The 19,279-nt window shown below is 44.2% G+C and overlaps 1 protein-coding gene and 1 pseudogene across 1 annotated transcript in view; both read left to right on the forward strand.

Moving 5' to 3' along the window:
* Nucleotides 1–966: 966 nt before the first annotated feature.
* LOC142836222 (U6 spliceosomal RNA) lies at nt 967–1,061 on the forward strand (annotated as a pseudogene).
* Nucleotides 1,062–5,998: 4,937 nt separating this feature from the next.
* Hs6st3 (heparan sulfate 6-O-sulfotransferase 3) overlaps nt 5,999–19,279 on the forward strand; it is a 646,599-nt gene continuing 633,318 nt past the window's right edge. The window contains exon 1 of the mRNA XM_075949040.1: nt 5,999–7,496. Within this exon, the coding sequence (XP_075805155.1) occupies nt 6,793–7,496 (704 nt within the window). The 5' untranslated portion in view covers nt 5,999–6,792. The remainder of the gene's footprint in view (nt 7,497–19,279) is intronic.

Consider the following 19,279-nt stretch of genomic DNA (forward strand, 5'->3'; position numbering starts at 1 on the left):
AGAAGCCACTCAAATATTTGATGTCTCATGATCAAAAATAGACTTCCACATGTACGACTTATATACGTGAGCTAGAGGGAGGCAGAGGCAGAGCAAGGTTTGTGGCCGATGCACAAGCAGAGAGCACCACCCTCTGATTTATGGTAGGAAACATTAGGAAAGAGAAAACAGTCTCTACGAAATGTGCTTCTACCTAGACTTTTCCTTCCCAAGCTTGTAATTAAACTAAGTTTATCTGTCTTGCTGCAGAAAAATTGAAGAGTACTTTCAAAGCTTTCTTTGTTAAAATGAAATGTAAACGTTTTGAAGCCCAAACCCATTTGGAAAATGCAAACATCTTAATTTGCTAAGAGAACTAATAATTATCCACACTGATTTTTTTTGCACCTAATCCCATGCGTGTTTTACCATCCATATTAATGATATCAGTGTTTGTTAAGCATATCACGCCAGGACATGTTGAGACATCTTCAATCTCCCTCTCCCTCCACCCACCTCGTCCTATTTGATCACTAAGTCTTATTGTCTCTACCCCTGTAACATTTTTCTCCTTTTCATTGTTTTGCTTCTATTATTCTTTTTATTTGAAGTCTCATTTCTCCTTCAGACCCCACCAACTGCTTACTTGGTATTTCTCAGATTCTGGCAGCGAAGGCGAAGAGAGCAGACTGTGTGAGAACTAACACACATCTTTAATCAAGAACTCAAGCCTGGCCTCCGGCTCCTGGGTCCCGTCATTTGTTTGATGCCTCCACACGCTGTCCCATGACGCTTTCTTTACTTTCCAATCAACTTTGCAGTTACCATGCGATGTGATAGGCTCACCACGGACTCTTCTTGCTTACCTATTATTATTCTTAGTTCTTTCGTGCCCCTCCCCAGCTGCTTTCCATTTCCCCTCAGTTAGTGCCTTCTTCTCTTTTCTTATCACATAGAGAGGCCATGTAAGAATAGTTGTTTGTGTGCTAGATTCTTTAATATACTAAACCTGCAATGATACAGAGAAGATCAACGTGGCCCCTCCACAAGGATGGCACATTTTTGGAGCATTACATATTTTTTTCCCAGAAAATTTAAGGTTGTAGTGGAACATAAGCATTTGTGCCTTGTTGATAAAGGCTAGACTAGTACAACTGGAGAGAAATTTAGTCTTTATCCACATTTAATGATGTATCGCTTTAACTTGAAATCTATCGTGGCAATATATTCTAAGGAAAACATGGTAAACTTTATGGCTGTACTAAATGCATTTTAGTTTCCCGTTTCTAAGGAGCACAATAAATGCTTTTATATGTTCTAAAGTTAAAAAGTATTTGTTTGGTAAAGATGAGGGCCACATCTGGTGGTAGGAAAATCACTGAGTTAGCGACTAGCGAGAAAAGGCCATCAAAGAGCAGAAAGATCTGGCAGACCACCCTCTCAAGTCACTGAAGGGCTCCCGTCTGAGGTTAACAGGAATCTCACCTGTGGATGTTTCAGAGAGGATGGTCCCCAAGGGAGTGGCTCTATCAGGCGGTGTAGTTTTGTTGGAGTGGGTATGACCTTGGTGGAGGAAGAGTGTCACTGCTGCAGTGGGCTTGGAGGTTTCCTATGCTCAGGATACTGCCCAGTGAGTCAGTTGACTTCCTGTTGCCAATCAGTTAAGATTTAGGAAACTTGGCTCCTTCGCCGGCACCCATGTCTGCCGGCGCGCCACCATGTAACACCGTATAAGCCATGTAACTAAGTGTACCTTGCACTTTATGTATTATATATACATTTCATTATATGTTTTAGATTATGTGAAATAATTATGTCTATTTCTTCATCCCTTCCCCTCTCTGTTGGAATGTAGGATTCATGAAAGCAAGTCTTGATCGGTCTTGTTTCATGGTGTAGCTCAAGCCTTCAAAGCAATCTGGTGAATGCTCAACAAATCCTTGTTGAAGTCATAACTGCGCATCCACTAGGAAAACACCAGTGCGTTACTTACATTCTACTGACTTAATGAACATCTCTAATGCATGCAGATAGCAGTTCCCATGCTTCCCTGACAGGCGCTATCTATGGTGGGTGAGGAAGGTTATACAACAAAGCCAAAAAAAAAATCAGCTATGCACATGCATAGGAATTCTGAAATGTAATACTTAGGGACACAGTGGCTTCCAAGTCACAGTGGTGTAGGGAACCCGCGTATGTCAGTCTAGGTCACCATTCTGTCTGTGAGTTGCATTGACTCTACAAAGGCTTCTAAGAACTTCCCGAGGAAGAGGTAGTGTTCTCTGCAAACTGTGTAACCAATGAACTTGGGGCCGTGCCTGCCTACAACGTCAAGAACAAAATCACTTCAGTGGATAAGAACACTTTTTATTCTTTATTTCATTTTTAAAGTTATATGTGTATAGGTGTATGTCTGTGGACTGTTGTGTTTTTGGTGCCTGAAGAGGACAGAAGAGAGTGTTAGATTTCTTGGGACTGTTGCAAACATCCTATGTTGCTGGAAATCAAATCCAGTTCTCCTGGAAGAACAATCAGTCCTCTGAACTACTGAGCCATCTCTCCACCCTGGACTCACTCTTGAAAGAGAGATTCATACAGCCAATCAGAGATGCAATCTATTTTGTTTTTCATCTGCTTTGAAGGGGATGCTCATCTCTGCATAGCCATGTGCAAACACAGGGGATCCAATGCTGTTCTCTGGGATTATTTGGTTCTCGAATCCCTCTAGGGTGTCCTCGCCACTCTCAAAGGCAGCTTCTTGTACCAATGGGAAAAGGAAGACACTGAGATGCAATTTTATCTCCCAACTGAACTTGATTAAATGAGAACTGTTCCAATCAAAAGTGTGAATCCGGGGGCGGGGCAGTGAGATACTGGTAACAGGTTTGAGAGTACTGGGAAGAACAGAGGAAGAAAAGATAAAGTCAACATAGACAAAGAATCCGGCAAGAAGGGAATGGTAGTAAAGCTCATTAAGGCAGAAAATTAGATGAACAAATTGCCTCACAGACAGCCAAGTGTTAAGCTTATTGCTAGACTGGAAGCGGAAGTGGAAGAAAGCTTTTTGAAAACATTATTTTTATTATTTTAATAATTTATGTAGGAATCATAGTAGCTGCAATCTGTTAGCCAGGAACAATTGCCAGCTGGTATCATCTTGCAGTAGCTATAGAAGGCCGAGAGCAAATATGTTTTTCCTTTCACCTGGAGAGCATTCAGCTTTAGAAAGTTTCAATTCATTTTCTCCAGAATTTGGCGTCTGCCCTCGTAGATAAGGAAGCCTGTTTATTGCATGATTTAAGAGCTTTGATTGGGTTTACAACGATTTCTACTGTGGCACTAGAGAGATCACACCTGGGAGAGAAAGGGTGTTTACCCAACCACAGTTACCTATTGTTGGAAACGGATTCCTGAGCACACACCTGAATTATCTCTGCAATTGTTCTGAGTCTATGCATTGTTTTTCTTCCAGTTACCTCAAAGAAGTGGTGGCACCCCATCAGTTATTCTAGTGAAAGCAAAAACAACAACCAAAAAGGTTTTGTAGGAATATAATGTTTGTGCACACAGTTATGAGGGCATACATTTGGACACACGCGTGACCAGCCACACGGCTGTTGAACACTCTTATGACAGCATACGTACTCATGTACACACGCGTGACCAGCCACACAGCTGTTGAACACTTATGAGGACATACGTACTCATGTACACACGCGTGACCAGCCACACAGCTGCTGAACACTTATGAGGACATACGTACTCACGGACACACACGTGACCAGCCACACGGCTGTTGAACACTTATGAGGACATACACTCTCATGGACACACACATGACCAGCCACACAGCTGTTACGTTTTCCAGTGCTTTCTTCTGAAATCTTCACACATGTCCTGCTTTAGTAACAATACCATCGATTTATGATTGGCACCGTCTTTCCCTTGTTTATCTGGAAGCTATAACTAGACACCGTAACATTGCAGGGTAGGAAATTGCTCTGTTTTGCCTAGCGTGCCATGGGGAGAGGGAAAATAACTTAATTGTTCTGTAGCAATTTTGTTGTCTCTTCCTGCCTCCTTCCTCAGAGGGTCTCAAGAGGAAATTATGAGCATTATGAGCTGTGTTGTTGATGATCCATGGGTTTCTTCACTGGAGATTTGCATGTATTTCAGGGTATTACAAGCTTCTAATTTTGACTTTACTTTCGCCTGACTTTTCTTGGTTCAGTTTCCTCATCGTTGAAATGAGAGATTAACCACTTGTGTATAAAGACTCTACTTAGCTGTGAGGAATAAAGCCATAGTCTAGAAAATATGGTATTTCTCCAATAAAGTAGCATGCAAAGGCATAATGACCTTTTACCTGAAGTGAACTATTTCCGTGTGTGTGTGCTCTTGTGTGTTTGTGCATGTGGAGGCCAGGGGACAGCTTGGGATGCTCTCCTCAAGTATTGTCCAGTTATTATTTGGGACAGAGACTATCACTGGCCCAGAACTTGCCGAGGAGGCTAAGCAGGCAGGGCAGCAGAGTTCTAGTGATCTGTTTATCTCTTGTCTCTGCTTCCCTAGCAGAGACACCGAGGTTACAAGCACTGAGCATCACATCCTTCCAGCTTTCAAAAAAAAAAATTATAGCTCTGGAAATTGAAACCCAGGAACTTGTGTATGCATTTAATCAGTTATCACCCTAGCCTTAAAAAACAAAACAAAAACAAACAGAAAACCCTGTGCCAACTTGGTGCATTTAGGAAATATTGTGTTCTTCTTTAGAAGACAAAGGAGAGTAGTGTGGTGTCATTAAGAGGATTCCAAAGTTGCGTGAGAGAAGATAGAGTCCAGAAAACTGTAGAGAAGCCGACTCATTTTACCCAACATCTTTCTTAGGGATGCAGACCTCCACAGCATCAAGAATGGTAGGGTATGGGTGGCAATTGTTAAAAGTTGAAAACGAGTGGAAGTAGAGGTGGGAAGAACCCCAGCTGTCTAGAACAATAAAAAACAAACAAAACCTCCAATGAGCTGTGTTAGCATTCCCAAAAGAAATCTGGATTTTAACAGGTGGTTGCACACACAGGCACAGCAAAAGAGGCCAGCGCAGTGCTCAGGAAGAAATAAGACAGGTAGAAAGGCGCGCTGCTGTGAGAGTGTGGGATACCACACCTGGTGGAGATGTCTGCCTGGTAACTAGGAGGGCCACGGTTAGCCTAGGCCAGGAATTCACACCGATTGCCCCAAACCACTCTAGCAGGTCCAGGCACTGTGGGTCAGGTCCTCTAGTATGATGTGAACTAGTTGGCGTAACCATTCATTATCTGAAAATTGTAATTGGATTCTGGGGTAATTTCAAAATGTACACTTCTGAAAAAACGAAGCTTTTAAAAACATCTGGGGACCGAGGAAGACTCCACTGTAAATCACAGGCGAGGAGAGTTGGTGCTATGCTTCAACTGGGAAAGGTTAGACCCTATCGTTAAAGAGCTCACTGGGTGTTAGCAGAATGAATTTTAGGAGGTGACCCCTTAAACTGTATTTATAACCTGCGTGGCTGCGTGCTGGACTGGCCTCGTGGGGGAAGAAATGAAGTATGCACCAGACACAGTGCCCTTTACATAGCAGGCGTTTAATGGTTGCTGGTTGAATAAAGTTGTGGCGTTGGACCTGCTAAGTTAATAGTTAAGGAAGGATTGGAACAAACTTGAACACTCAGTTTAAATGTCTTGGGGAGGCAGTAAATGAAGCCTGGAGTCATTCCCATACTGAGGAGGGACAAGAAACCCCTGTCTCTGTGGGACTTCCTGCCATAGGGTTGTTATTCCTGCAAACAAGACCAAGCAGGTTTCAGTCCACTCTCATACTGAGAAAGCTGCCAGTGTTGCCATTTAGAGGAATCAGATCATCGCTAAAAACGCCCTCCGTGGGGCCTGTTCTCGCCTTTTTGTCAGATCTCCCCGGCTCCAGGCTGAAAGGATTCCCACCCCCAGCTACCTCCCGCGAGCCCCGCAGAGCCGCGGACTCCTCCCCTGGAAACTCCTCCGGGGTTGAGGAAGGCTTTGGCGCATGCTCCGTACCTAGGGCAGGTTTTTTGCTGCGGGTAGCAGGGCTCCTGTCACACCGGCTGGCGGGTTGTGGCGGTGCCAGCCCGCGTGAGCGAGTGTGTGCGCGTTGCCTGCGCCTGCCTGGGCGGGCAGACCCGGAGCAGTAGTGCGATTCGCCCGGGAGGCGGCTCCGCAGAGGCGTCTTTCTCGCCGACGCCGTGAGGCGGCTTTGCAAACTTGCAGCGGGCTCCGGGCAGCCTAGGACCCGCCAGGGAAGGTGCGGGGCGCGGTGCACACGGAGGGCTGGGGCTGCGGGGCCAGGCCGCGCCTTTGCCCTTGGCCGGCGCCTTGGCGAGCTTCATGCAGCTCCCGTGCTCGCTGCCGCCTGCAGCAGCCCGGGGCAGGTCCAGGACCCGAACCCCGCGCTCCAGCGCCTGAGCGTCTGCCGGCCGGCGGCGGGTTGGTTCCGTGTCGCCTGAGAGCGCAGCGTCCGGGCGCAAGAGGAGCCGGCTCGAGCCAGGCGCCCCGGGAGTCGCGAGAAGCCCTACACCGCCGCCGGCGCCCGTCTTCCCGGCTCCGCTCGTAGGCCCCGGCACCGCAAGCCCCGGAGTGCGGCGGGGCAGCCAGCCAGCCCCGCTCTTCGGCGGCAGGGGCATGGAGGAGCGGCGGGCTCCGAGCCGCGCCCCGGAGTCCCTGAAACTTCCGAGCAGGCGCCCAATCGCGCCTCTGCCGCCGCCGCCACCGCCACCTCACCTGCCGGCTTGAGAGCGGGACCATGGATGAAAGGTTCAACAAGTGGCTGCTGACGCCGGTGCTCACTCTCCTCTTCGTGGTCATCATGTACCAGTACGTGTCCCCTTCCTGCACCAGCTCCTGCACCAACTTCGGGGAGCAGCCCCGTGTCGGGGAGGCCCGCCCGCCAGCCGCTCCGAGTCCTGCTCGACGGGCTCAGGCGCCCCCCGATGAGTGGGAGCGGCGGCCCCAGCTGCCTCCACCACCCCGGGGACCCCCTGAGGGGCCTCAAGGGGTCGCGGCTCCAGAGGATGAGGATGAGGATCCCGGGGACCCCGGGGAAGAAGAGGAGGAAGAGGAGGAGGAGCCCGATCCCGAGGCGCCCGAAAACGGCTCCCTGCCCCGGTTCGTGCCGCGCTTCAACTTCACCCTGAAGGACCTGACCCGCTTCGTGGACTTCAACATCAAAGGGCGCGACGTGATAGTGTTTCTACACATCCAGAAGACGGGGGGCACCACGTTCGGCCGGCACCTGGTGAAGAATATTCGCCTGGAGCAGCCGTGTAGCTGCAAAGCTGGCCAGAAAAAGTGCACCTGCCACCGGCCGGGAAAGAAGGAGACCTGGCTCTTCTCCCGCTTCTCCACCGGCTGGAGCTGCGGGCTGCACGCCGACTGGACCGAGCTCACCAACTGCGTGCCGGCCATCATGGAGAAGAAGGATTGTCCCCGCAACCATAGCCACACCAGGTACCGTCCCTGTCCCATATGGCTGCTGTCTATTACCTGAGACTCCCCTTCCCCGCCCCCAGTCCCGAACCCGCCAGTCCCTGTGCTGTTTGCTTCCTTTGCTGTTTGGCAGCGGTTTCCAGAGAGTGGGACAGAGGATTTGGGTGAAGGGTAAGGACGTCTGGATACCGCAGGGGTCTTGAGCTGGTTCCTTCCCCATGCTCCATTGCTTCTTGCCATCCTCTGTCACCTTCAGACGTGTCCAGAGCCATCCCGGTGTGCGTTTTGCCCAATGCCTAGCACTCTGATGTGATGTGGAGCGGGCACTCCAGAATAACTATGGAATAGCCAGGGTGTCCAAGGTCCCGGTTGGACCAGCGAGGTCGAATTGTGAACTTAAATTATATGGTGGAAACCCGAAGCAAAGGCTAGCTGGGAGGGCAGACACAAAGCATGAGTTTTTCAGGAATGGGGAAGCTGGAGTATATAATCCCCACATAAGTGGCTCGTGGTGGCTGCTTGCCAGCTCAGAAAACAATCTTTTATGATGCCGTTTTGGAGATACACGTGCAAATATGCGCTCCGCTGTGATAACCCTAATTCTGGAGATGGTCTTTGTTGCTGGGCAGTGCCAGGATTTGGACTCATGCTGTTCTCAGCAAGATTTCCACTCTTCCCCTTAAGCCATTCCAACAGCTCACCCCACCATTCTTTGTTAAATGCCTACTGTGTGCCTGGGCGTGTGCCCAGTGGATACAAAGACGGAGCCCTTTGCTGTCAAGAGGGAATGCTAGCCGGCTAGCACAGGAAGGCAGCTGAGGGTTGAGGAAGTTTGCAAGCTTAGCTGCCACCCTTTGAGCAATGCCCGGGGTTAAGAATATGGTCAGATGCTCTTCTGCCCAGTGCTGTCTGGAGATTTGTCTGACGTGCTCAAGGGAATAAAATACTGCAAGTTCAGAACACTAGCTTATTGAAGTTTTGAATCTCAAAGGTTTCAAACAGTTTGGTGTAAGGAAGCAGGAAATGAAACACTCAGCTAGATGTGGGGCTCTCAGATAGCTTTTTGCATTTGACATTATGGGAAAGCTTCATTTACAGGAAGCTACCCAGATTTTGAAATTTGCCACTACTAAAGCATCTAATTCCACTTCATTTTTCCCAGAATGAGTGTTCTTGCATCATGGTACTTTTTTTTAAAAAATTTTACTCTTGCAGTTTATTAAATACTGTCCTTGATGCTCCTTTTTGTTTGACGGAAATTGGTCAGAATACGAAACCGGTGGCCCTCTCCTTGTAGTTTGTCTGAAGGACTTTGCACCTGTAAATATTTTAATAGTGCATTATTTTAGAGCCTGCCATTGTGTTTTAGCTTAAAACTTTTAAAGTATTACATTTGCTCTTCCTACTGCAAAGCACAGTTACTTCAGTGAGACTGTTTTTGCTCTACGTCAATCCACGGTGTGCCCTTTTAGTAGATAATACAGATTCCTGGTTGGTCCCAAAGAGTTTGTGAGCCGGTTTCATTGCTTCCGTTTTAGTAAAACTGAGTCTTTTATGATCACATCAAATCAAATTCAGTGAGTGTTAGTATTTAAAAACAAAACAAAACAACGTCCTAGTGGATAGATCCATGAAGATGAGAAATACAAAGTCATTGGGTTTCACTGAGTAAAGAGACGGTCCTGTTGTTAGTGACCCACGCAGGCCACACGTCGTGAGGTCTTCCCTTCTAGAGGAGATGCACCCCATCTCTCTACTTCCCGGCAGGAAAATTCCACCGTGACCATGTAAACATATGCTTTCTATCAAAAGCAAATGACATTCTCAGTTTAGCAATGGATCAAAAACGTTCATTTCTTTTTGTACTAGAAGTTATCAGATGATCAATTATGTTGTACCAATTTGTTTTTTTCTAATTTTTAAATGTAATATTTTATGTTGCATTGTAGAACCTTCTTATTTATTCCCCCCTCTCTCTCCTTCTCCCCAGTGAGTCTCTTTTCTTCATAGATACTGTAGGAAGGAATATCTGTGATATATGTGAAGGGCCCTGCATCAAAAGCTATAGGGGATGAATTGAAGAGATGTTAATAGTAGCATCTTGCTAGCAGAGAAGATTGAATTAGTTGTCTGTCATTGTAATGCCTGTGTACAGCATTCTACAGTCAACAAGATCAGCCTGGATAATGGAGGCTACATTTCCACAATGCAAAATGGCAGATAATCTATTGGCACATAATGGGAACAAGGTTCTACTTCAAATAGGGCTGACTCTAAGCAAAATTGAGAAGGAGCTCCTGTTGGTTTTATTTCCCTGGGCTCTCAGCTCCTGGTCCCCTGTTGGCAGCTCCTCCCATTTCTCTTAAGGATCAATGCCCTTGTAGATCACATAATTGGTAAATGCAAGACTTTGGAGTTCGAAGAACATGGATCTTGAATGGTGTGTGTACTAAGAGTAAATTACACTCTTTTCAGAGCCGGAGTCTCACATTCTCCCCGCTTTATAATGTAAACAAAATTAGGATGCTCCATATAGGTGTTTTGAGAACTAAATGAGCTAATCAATGGAACATGCTTTGCATAGTATATATATATATATATATATATATATATATATATATATATATATAGTACAACATACTGGTATATAATACTTAATATTCAATAGCTGTGTGTGTGGTAAGTGGATACTGAGAGAGGAGGGAGGGACACTCAAGCTAGAGACAGAAGAGAGAAAGCCAACCCTGAGAGAACATGGGGGAATTGAAGGATGCTTCATACGGATTTCGGAGGCTCAGGAAGGGACACGACCTTGCGATATCACAAAGGTGAACTTTGACTGCAGACAGTGGTTGAGATGAGATTGGAAACCAGCAGGAAAATGACTTGTCTATATCACTTTTTTAAATAACCATTTTCCAAGGATTCCTTCTTTTGTGTGTGGTGTTTTTTCCTCTCACTAGTTTTTCAGTAGGTTGTCCTATCTCATTGTCTTCTCTGTGTTCTTTTTTAAAGAGAGAGAGAGAGAGGCGCTAGTTGTTGGGGGGCTAAGCATTTGGGGAGCGCTTGGGGAGGTCAGAGGACAAACTCACATGTGGGTCCTTGTCCTCCACCTTGCTTGAGGCCCATATCTTGATAGCAGATGTTTATACCAGGCTAAAGGAGCTGTGAGTTATTGAAGACTCTCCTGTCTCTGCCTTCCATCTCACCCCGGGAATACTGGAACTACAGCCATGGTGTTGGGTTCTGAATGAAGCCCTCATGCTTATGTGGTGAACCCTTTGCCACGGAGCCTTCTCCCTAGCCTGGGTTCCTTTATTTTATGTTTTCTCCTCTTTCTATAACCCAAGGTTTAGGGGAATTCTTTTTACCAATATTGAGTGCGGATGGAATCATAATATTTTATAGTAAAATAAAAAAGATAAAAACCACTGAAGAGAAAACTAATGTCCACAATTTTGATGAACATGCTAACACTAAAAAGGAGAGATGATGTTACTGAAGTTTCCCTTGGGAATTCATATCTTCGTGTGGCCATCATATTCCATGTCCTAACTTCTGTGACTTCTCTGATCATATATCATGGTGACAAGTGTCCTAATTACCTACCTCTAGTATGTCAGGTGCTCTGATATTAATGGGAACGTGTTTTGAACTGTGCTGATCTTGTGTGAGCCAGCCTGTTAGGAAAGGTAGCTTTAACCTGGGTGAGCGGGTATCATCGTCTTTCTCACACAATGCTAGAAGATACTCTTGCATAGCCTTCTGTAGGATGAGAAGGGGATTTTTTTTTTCCCATTTTGACTCATGTTCCATTGATCCTATTGGGATGGCTGATTTCCTATGGATTTGGTACTACACAGGACTCTGTGCTGCTAGTGATATAAACCTACTTCTAGTGGGGCCTGCTGACTTACGTGAGTATACAACAGAGCAGGAGAGTGGAGGTGGTTTCAGCTAAGACTGGAGACATGGGCTCCTTTTCCCCACATTCCTGTGCCTGTCTGTTCTAGAAAGGACCTTAACACATGAGACGGGAAAATGACTTTCATGTCTCAATACTGCACAGGGAAACAGGGAAGCAGGCCTTCACTGTGCTCCCATTTGCAATCTTAGAGAGATGAACTCAGGTTCATTTCAGTGTGATGCTTTTGTCTTTTTTAGGCACTGTGGTCAGAATGATGAGGTTCTTTGAGTCAGTTTGTATAGTGTGTGTGTGTGTGTGTGTGTGTGTGTGTGTGTGTGTGTGTGTGTGAGAGAGAGAGAGAGAGAGAGAGAGAGAGAGAGAGAGAGAGAGAGAGAGGCCCGTTTGGACCCCAGGACCTTCAACGGTGTCAAGCACAGCTGCTAATAAATGAGAGAGAAATGAGCCTCCAGCCATCTTCTTTGCATGCTACTGAAGGAATGCTTTTAAGTAAATGATAATTTGTCTTGATTAATATCTGATTGATATATCTTTATTGATAATTGAAAGCTATATTCACAGTAACTGAAGGCATTGGTAATTACTGTGAACATGGAAAAAAAAATAAGGATAAAGATCAAAGTTGCCTTCAGTACTCAAAAGAAGAAGATGTGGAAGGTGAAAGGGCCTGGTATCAACCCTGAACGTAGAACCAGGTTGAAATTTGGTGGGGTTTCAATTTGAGAATGAGCCTCACAAAATGTGAAGCTGTCTCCAGTCAGTATGGACTCTTCTGTGAGGTGGGGTGGCCCTCAGCAGCAGGCACTTTAGTGGTGCCCGACTCACCATTGACGAAGAGGAAACTCCTTCCTGAGAAAAAGACAGCCTGGATGGCCTTTTACTGGAAGAATCTCGAGTCAATTGAAGCTGAATTTAGGGCATCTTCTCCCAACCCTCGCATGTGAACAGAAAGAACAGCCAAGATCATACATGAATCAGCTCTCTCTCTAGCATTCATAAATATTTCTACAGGGAAACTTCAGTAGTGTACAGCCAGGGAGAAGAGATTGCTCTGCTCTGCACATTCCGAGCTCAAAGCAGCGGGACCTTGTAATGACATTGTTTCCCTAACAAATACTGAAAGATAAGATGAGAAGACACAACACAACTCATCCTTCAACAATCAAACAAACAAATAGAACCGCTTTAAGCTCCATGCCACTTTGCCTGTAGACAGCACACTAAAATATATGATTCTAGACCATTGTAGCCTGTGCTGCAATAGAAATCAGTTTATCCTCTCTTGTAGTTAAAAACGCTGGGCTGCCAAGAAGGTTAACTTTTCCCCACAAGGTTTGTGTGCGCTTAACACTAAAGAGATACGGTTTGTTCTGTCGATACGCTGCATCTGCTTACTTGCTCGTGACAAGCAAGGTCCCTCAAAGTATCACGACTGCCTCAAACCACCAATATTTCTGTGAGTCAGGAAGAGGTTAAATGCATTTGGGTTTCTAAATAGTGAAGGTGTTTAATACTAACAAATGATGTATTCTACTACCTTCTCGTGCTGGTTACTCGGGGTAGGGGGACGGAGTCTTAGAGAGACAGAACTTAGAGAAACAGAACTTTAGAGAAACAGAAATGTTTGATAATTAGAAACCAGGTAAATTTAGCCAGCAATGTGGTTTTGCTTAGCCTCAGACTCTTCTATGATTCCCCAAAGCTAATTATTATCATCACTTTGACTAAAGACAATCAGTCTTAAGGCATTTGAAAACTGCTTTTGCTTGATAATGGATTAATAATTTGAGACTGTCAAACCCTAACGTGACTTTAAGAGTTACAAAATGTATTATTGGGTAGGGCTAATATGACATTAATTGAATAGGAAACTCTTATTTATGTATTTTATAATAATCCATTACCGTGTGTCAGAATTTGTTGGATGTTGGCTATCATGGATAAATTCTCTGTTGATTTTAATTGGCTAATGGTACTTTATATCACTTATAGCTGAGCATTTAACAATATGTTGAGAAATGTACTCAAATGTTGTTATCTTAGAGAGTGTTCTTGGTTTTTAATCTGCCTGTGGTACATACCATTGCTCTGTAAAACACGCATGATGTGCTTAGCACAGAGATTGACCCACAGACGATGCTCAGCCTGCTTTTAGATTGCCTCTAATAATTATAGCGTAATTGACAAGATTGTGGCGCTTTAGAAAATTATTGGACACTTCCCTTCATGACTGTTATTTTGGGTGTAAATTCAACTTGTTAGCAGTTGAGATCCACCACAAACAAGGCATTACATCTGATTTTATCCAAGAGAAAAGAAAAAGTAAAAAAGGTAAGGTTTATTGTATTATGTCAATAAGATTCTCTTCTTAGAATAAGAGATATCAGCTATTCTTTTGGGAATACACAGATACATTAAATTTTGGAAAGGTTATTTTATTATACATTTTTAACATAGAAAAAAATATCAGATTGAGCTGAGGGGATGGGTGGAGGACAGAAGTCTACATCATCTTAGGCATATTTGGACTTATGGTTACTACTGGTAAACCAGATGGCAGAGTTTGAGTTGGATCGGTCTGGTTGGAAAATGTGATGTTGGGGGCCGACAGAAGAGATAATGAGTGAGGTAAACATCCCCAAGAGAAATTGGAGGAATCCCATGACAAACTTCGTAGTGACAGAAAACAACGCTGTCCCCTGATTTCTGAATATAATTAAAACTGAAAGTTGGATTCCAAAGTCATACTCTGGGGATTTTAGGCTCACTCAGTCTCTTGTTATGGGACCTTGGGTTATTAGTCCCTTGCTCTGTGTTTGTTTCCTTTCTGGGAAAGGAGCGTGGCAAGAGTGTTATAACTTACATTATAATCTAGGCATTAGCAACCTATGTGGTGTCTGTAGAAAAGAGTTAGGAAGTCATATATGCGGTTAGCCATTATGGTCTCTCGGGACTTGTCATATGCAGACAGCCTGTACCAGGTAAAGGTAAGATAGAAGCTATGCTCTTCTTTTGGAATCTAAATAATACAGAAGTTAACAGATAAACTGTACTACAAAAGAAATGGCTGTATAAGATAAAAAGTAAATGTTGATTCATCTGGTACTAGGGACACTCAGTGGGTACTTAGTTAAATGGAAAAGTGAAGTATTTTCCCTCAAGCATACTGTTTTTTTTTTCTAATGGGAAATTAATGAAACAGCAATAAAATGTTTAAACATACACAATTAAATTCATACATGAAAAAGTCCTGCAGTGAAATTGAATTAGTTGCCTGTGGCACATAAATATTTTTAGTTCACTGCTATTATTAATATCTACCCATGCTTTTATTGGTAAGTACTGTCTTTTGTTTGAAGAACCCTTCATCTAGCACTGTGGATATAGGTTGGGCTGTGCATTCGAATTTCTTTATAATCACAGGATGTCACGAATGTCAATCACCTTGACTTCCCTGGTATTTATTCATTAGATTTACAGAGCATTCTTCCAAAGAATTCAAGACTCTGGGTGTGTAGTTACAAACCTGTCTGATGGCCCACAATTAGAAACCTGCAGGATTTTTGCAGTTTATGTCTATAGCGAAAGCCGATGTAGGAAGAAGAGCAAACTCAGTCTTAAACAGTTAGATTGTAATGTGCAGATGGCAGTCTGAGGGGAAGACTCCTATATTTCAGTAAAGAGCATGCGAGGGAGGAGAAAACAGAGTGGTGGTGTGGACTGTCAGTTTCGACACAGGAGGAGAAAGACCGAAGTGACCGAGGTGAACGAACCCAAAGAGAACTGAACCAGAAGGAGGCAACGCTGGGAGAAGACAGAACTTGGTTATGCATGCAGTGGCTCAGTCTCCTTTGTGTGTTTGAAAGATGCTTTCGGCCACCCGACAGGCTGTCTATTTTGGAGAAGAAGTATATTGAATGTTGCTGCTATGTATTTACTAATAAATGCCTTCTCTTTTGTGGCATGCTGCAGTCTTTTTCTGGTTTTATTAGTGTGGGTTCTGGCACCGATTGTGATTTTAAAGGAGTATGTCATAGAGGTACAGACCGGGATAAGAGAACAGACATTGGATCTCCAGGTGCCTTTTAATAAGGAAGGGAGACCGTCAGTCCAACCGGATAGCAGCTGGATAGGAAGAAGCAATGGGAGATGTAGTTATTGTATCTATTGTATGCTGGTGGCTAACAGGAGATACTGTCTCAGTTGGGGAAACCCAAGAAGAGGTGTGTTGATAAGAATTGTTTGTAGAAATCTCCTTCAGCTGCAACTGTGGACCTAATTGAGGCAGAGAGAAAGAAAGAGTTGGGAGGATATGTCCTGACTACTTTCTCCTCTTAACTGTCTGTCTGTTTCCATTGTCTTCCACTGAGCGACTCTCTTTGGAAGCTAAAAGGCAGGGAACTAGTTAGTTGATCTCTTTCATGGACTCCAGTGAGACAGAGCAGGATGGAAGTAAGCTCTGAGTTGCAGGGATGGAACGGCTGAATCTGGAGGGCGACTGACACAGTGCCAAATAATTGGAGGCTTCTTCGCCAGTTTATGGATGCCCCTGTTCTTGTCAACAAACGAGAGGAGGAACAGAAAACTGTACTGCAGAAGATTCTTCTCTGCACAGAATGCAGTACTGACTTAAAGAACGGTGAAAGTAGAAAAGGATTCTTCCAGAAACGAAAGTCACTACAGGGACATTGGCTGCATCAAAAAAATCATGCTATTTTGGATGTTTGTCACCAGAATGCACCTGAGCCAGCTGGTTAATAGTGACAGATTTGGGCTGTTAGATCCATGTTAGGGTGCATAGTAGATGATGCATATTTTATATCACATCTATGTGCAGCATCTTATATATTTGGAGTTATAGAGCAATATTAGTTAAAGCATGATAAGCGGTGTGCCAAAGTGACTGTAGTCTGCAAAATCGTGTTTATGAGATTGAATGCTCACTGTTGCTTAGACCATGTCACAAACATTAAGAATCTTCAGAGTAACATTTATGAGCAATATTTCTATGAAACTCTAGAGAGAGAAAGAGAGAGAGAGAAGGGGAAGGGGAGGAGAAGAGGAAGAAGTGGAGGAAAAGAGAGAGAAGTAGAAATACTATCATTTGAAATTATCTAAATGTATTTACTTTTAATTTTGAAAGATTTTTGAAATATAGCTATATGTATTTGCAGAAGGCTTGGTATTCTTTAAAGTATACCTGCCAGATATTTCTATGCAGAATATTGTAACGTATTTATATTTATGTGGGAGTAGCTATGGGTAAAGTCCAAAACACCTGGAAGTGTCCCGTGAAATGGGACAAACGATGCTTGAAGGAAGGAAGAGGGCTGAGGAGGGTCATGTGACATGAAGGGTGAAAAGGTGAATACTAGGGGTGGGAGGGCACCTACAGGGATGGAGCTGGGCATATGATCGTGTGTGTGTGTATGAGTGTGAGTGAGTGTGTGTGTGTGTGTGTGAGTGAGTGTGAGTGTGTGTGAGTGTATGAGTATGTATGTGAGTGTGTGATTATGTGTGAGTGTATGAGTGTGTATGTATGTGAGTGAGTGTATGTGAGTGTGTGAGTATGTGTGAGTGTGTGTGTATGAGTGTGTATGTGAGCGAGTGTGTGTGTGTATGAGTGTATGAGTGTGTATGTGAGTGAGTGCATTGAGCGTGTTGAGTGTGTGAACGTATGTGTGAGTATGTGAGCGAGTGTGTATTGAGTGTGTGTGAGTGTGTGGTATCAACTAAAGCTAACTAAGTAAGAAATGCGATTAAGGAAACCTGTTACTTTGTATTCTAATTAAAAAATAAAATTATCCTAGCATTAAATGCTGGAAGGTTTTTAAATAAAATTAGTAGGCACAAGAAACAAAAAAGCATATAGTTACTGCTTTGCTCCTGAGAGTCAGATGCTGTGAGTTAACTGTTGCTGTTTATAGGTGGCAAAGCAATACCCAATGAAATATCCACACATCCCCACTGGGACCCATGTTGTTCTCCTACCCACAGGAAGGGATGATGGGTCGTCCATGGAGAGCGGATCTATTATTCCTCTGTTGACCCATCCCCTTGTGTTCTCTCTAGTTCATTGCTTTAGGACGCAGCTAAGTCTGAGCAAACTGGAAATAAGATCGTGCTCAGGCCTTTGTTACTGTGTGAAGCTTCTGATCGTGGTAGAATTGCCTTGGGAAGCGGCTTGTGCTGGCTAAGTACCTTGTTGAACTGGATTTAAGTCCAGCTATTTAAAAGGTATGAGGGGTTGAGGGGCAGGGGGAGTGGAGCAGGAAAGTACTGAAAGAGGCTACTGGAAATGGGGGAGCATCTTGGGGTTAGGAAATCTCCCAGGAATCTATAAGGATGATCCCAACTAAGACCAGCAGATTCTAGCAATAGCAGATACATAACCTGAACTGGCCATCTCCTGTAACCAGACTGGATGCCTAGCCCAATTATCGCCAGAGAGGCCTCATCCAGCAACTGATAGAAACAGATGTGGAGACCCACAGCCAAATATTATGTGGAGGTCAGGGAATCTTGTGTAAGAGAGGGAGGAAGGATTGTAGGAGCTGGAGGGGTCAGGGATATACAAGAAAACCCACAGAATCAACTAACCTGAGCTCATAGGGGAGCCTGCATGGCACTGACCCAGGCCCTCTGCATGTATGTGACAGCTGTGCAGCTTGATCTTCTTGTGGGACTCCTAGTAATGGGAGTAGGTGCTGTCTCTGACACTTTCATGGACTTTTGGGACACTGCACCTCATTGTGGATTGCCTTGCCCAGTCTTAATACATGGGGAAGTGCTTAGTCTTACTGCATCTTGATATGCCATGTTTTCTTGATACTCACGGGAGACCTGCCCTTTCCTGAATAGAATCAGAGAGGGAGTGGATTGGGAGGTGGGAACAGAGGGGGCTAAGGGGAGTAACTTGAAGGAGTGAAGGGAGGGAAAACTAAGGCCCAGATGTAAAATATAAATAAATAAATATTTAAAAACCTGAGCAAGGTGCTGGGGTCTGTTTCTTCCTCACATAGCCTCACTGTTCCTTATTAAACCGTCCACACACAATGAAAGGGGTGAATTAGCGGTTATCTCATTTTTAAGTTTTTGTATGTTTGCTTGAGCAAGGTCTCCCTGCATGGCCTCGGGTGGCCTTTTCCCACTGTGTGGCCCAGACTGGCCTTCAGCTCACCGTCCCCCTGCCTCTGGCTCCAGTGCTGAGATGACAGGAATGTCCCACGTCTGGATCTCTAATACTTTGATTATGATTTCTCTATCGCTGTTTCCCATGGTGTATATAAAAGTCATTTGGCTAGGAAAACTTTTAACAACCCGGAGAAATTTAGGTGCATTGGCAGTATTGCGTTTATTTATTAACCTCAAATATTTGCGACTATCAAGGTACATTGTTTGTGTCTTGCATTTAGGCTGAAGCCTAAAACACTGCTGCAGATAAATCTCTTTGCTTTGAAGGTTTTATTCTCCAAGTTCCTTATGGGTGCTATAAAGAATAATTAATATAATGAAAAAATCAATATTTTATATAAATTATTTAAGCTTTACTACCATTGTAATTTTCTCTTCAACACCTATTGATCTGTAACAATTCATTTGTTAATTTCTCTCTGCTAAGATATTCATTGTGTTAGGTCTGTAGTAGTGCTGGCCCTGCACTTTCACAAGCAAGTCATGAATTATTAATGATACATGGAACTAGTTAACTTATTACTGTGAGTGGCCAGAGATGGAAACAGGCTGTGGGAAGCTTGGAGACGCTTTCCTGTAGGAGGTGCGCATTGGCCCATGACTGCTAGTATTTAAAGTGTATATGTGTGCAAGTTATTAACTAGTAAATTCTTTAAGTATGTTGTTCTCTGGGTCAGAATATCTT

The sequence above is a fragment of the Microtus pennsylvanicus genome, chromosome 15, assembly GCF_037038515.1.
Source record: "Microtus pennsylvanicus isolate mMicPen1 chromosome 15, mMicPen1.hap1, whole genome shotgun sequence".
Lineage (NCBI taxonomy): Eukaryota > Metazoa > Chordata > Mammalia > Rodentia > Cricetidae > Microtus > Microtus pennsylvanicus.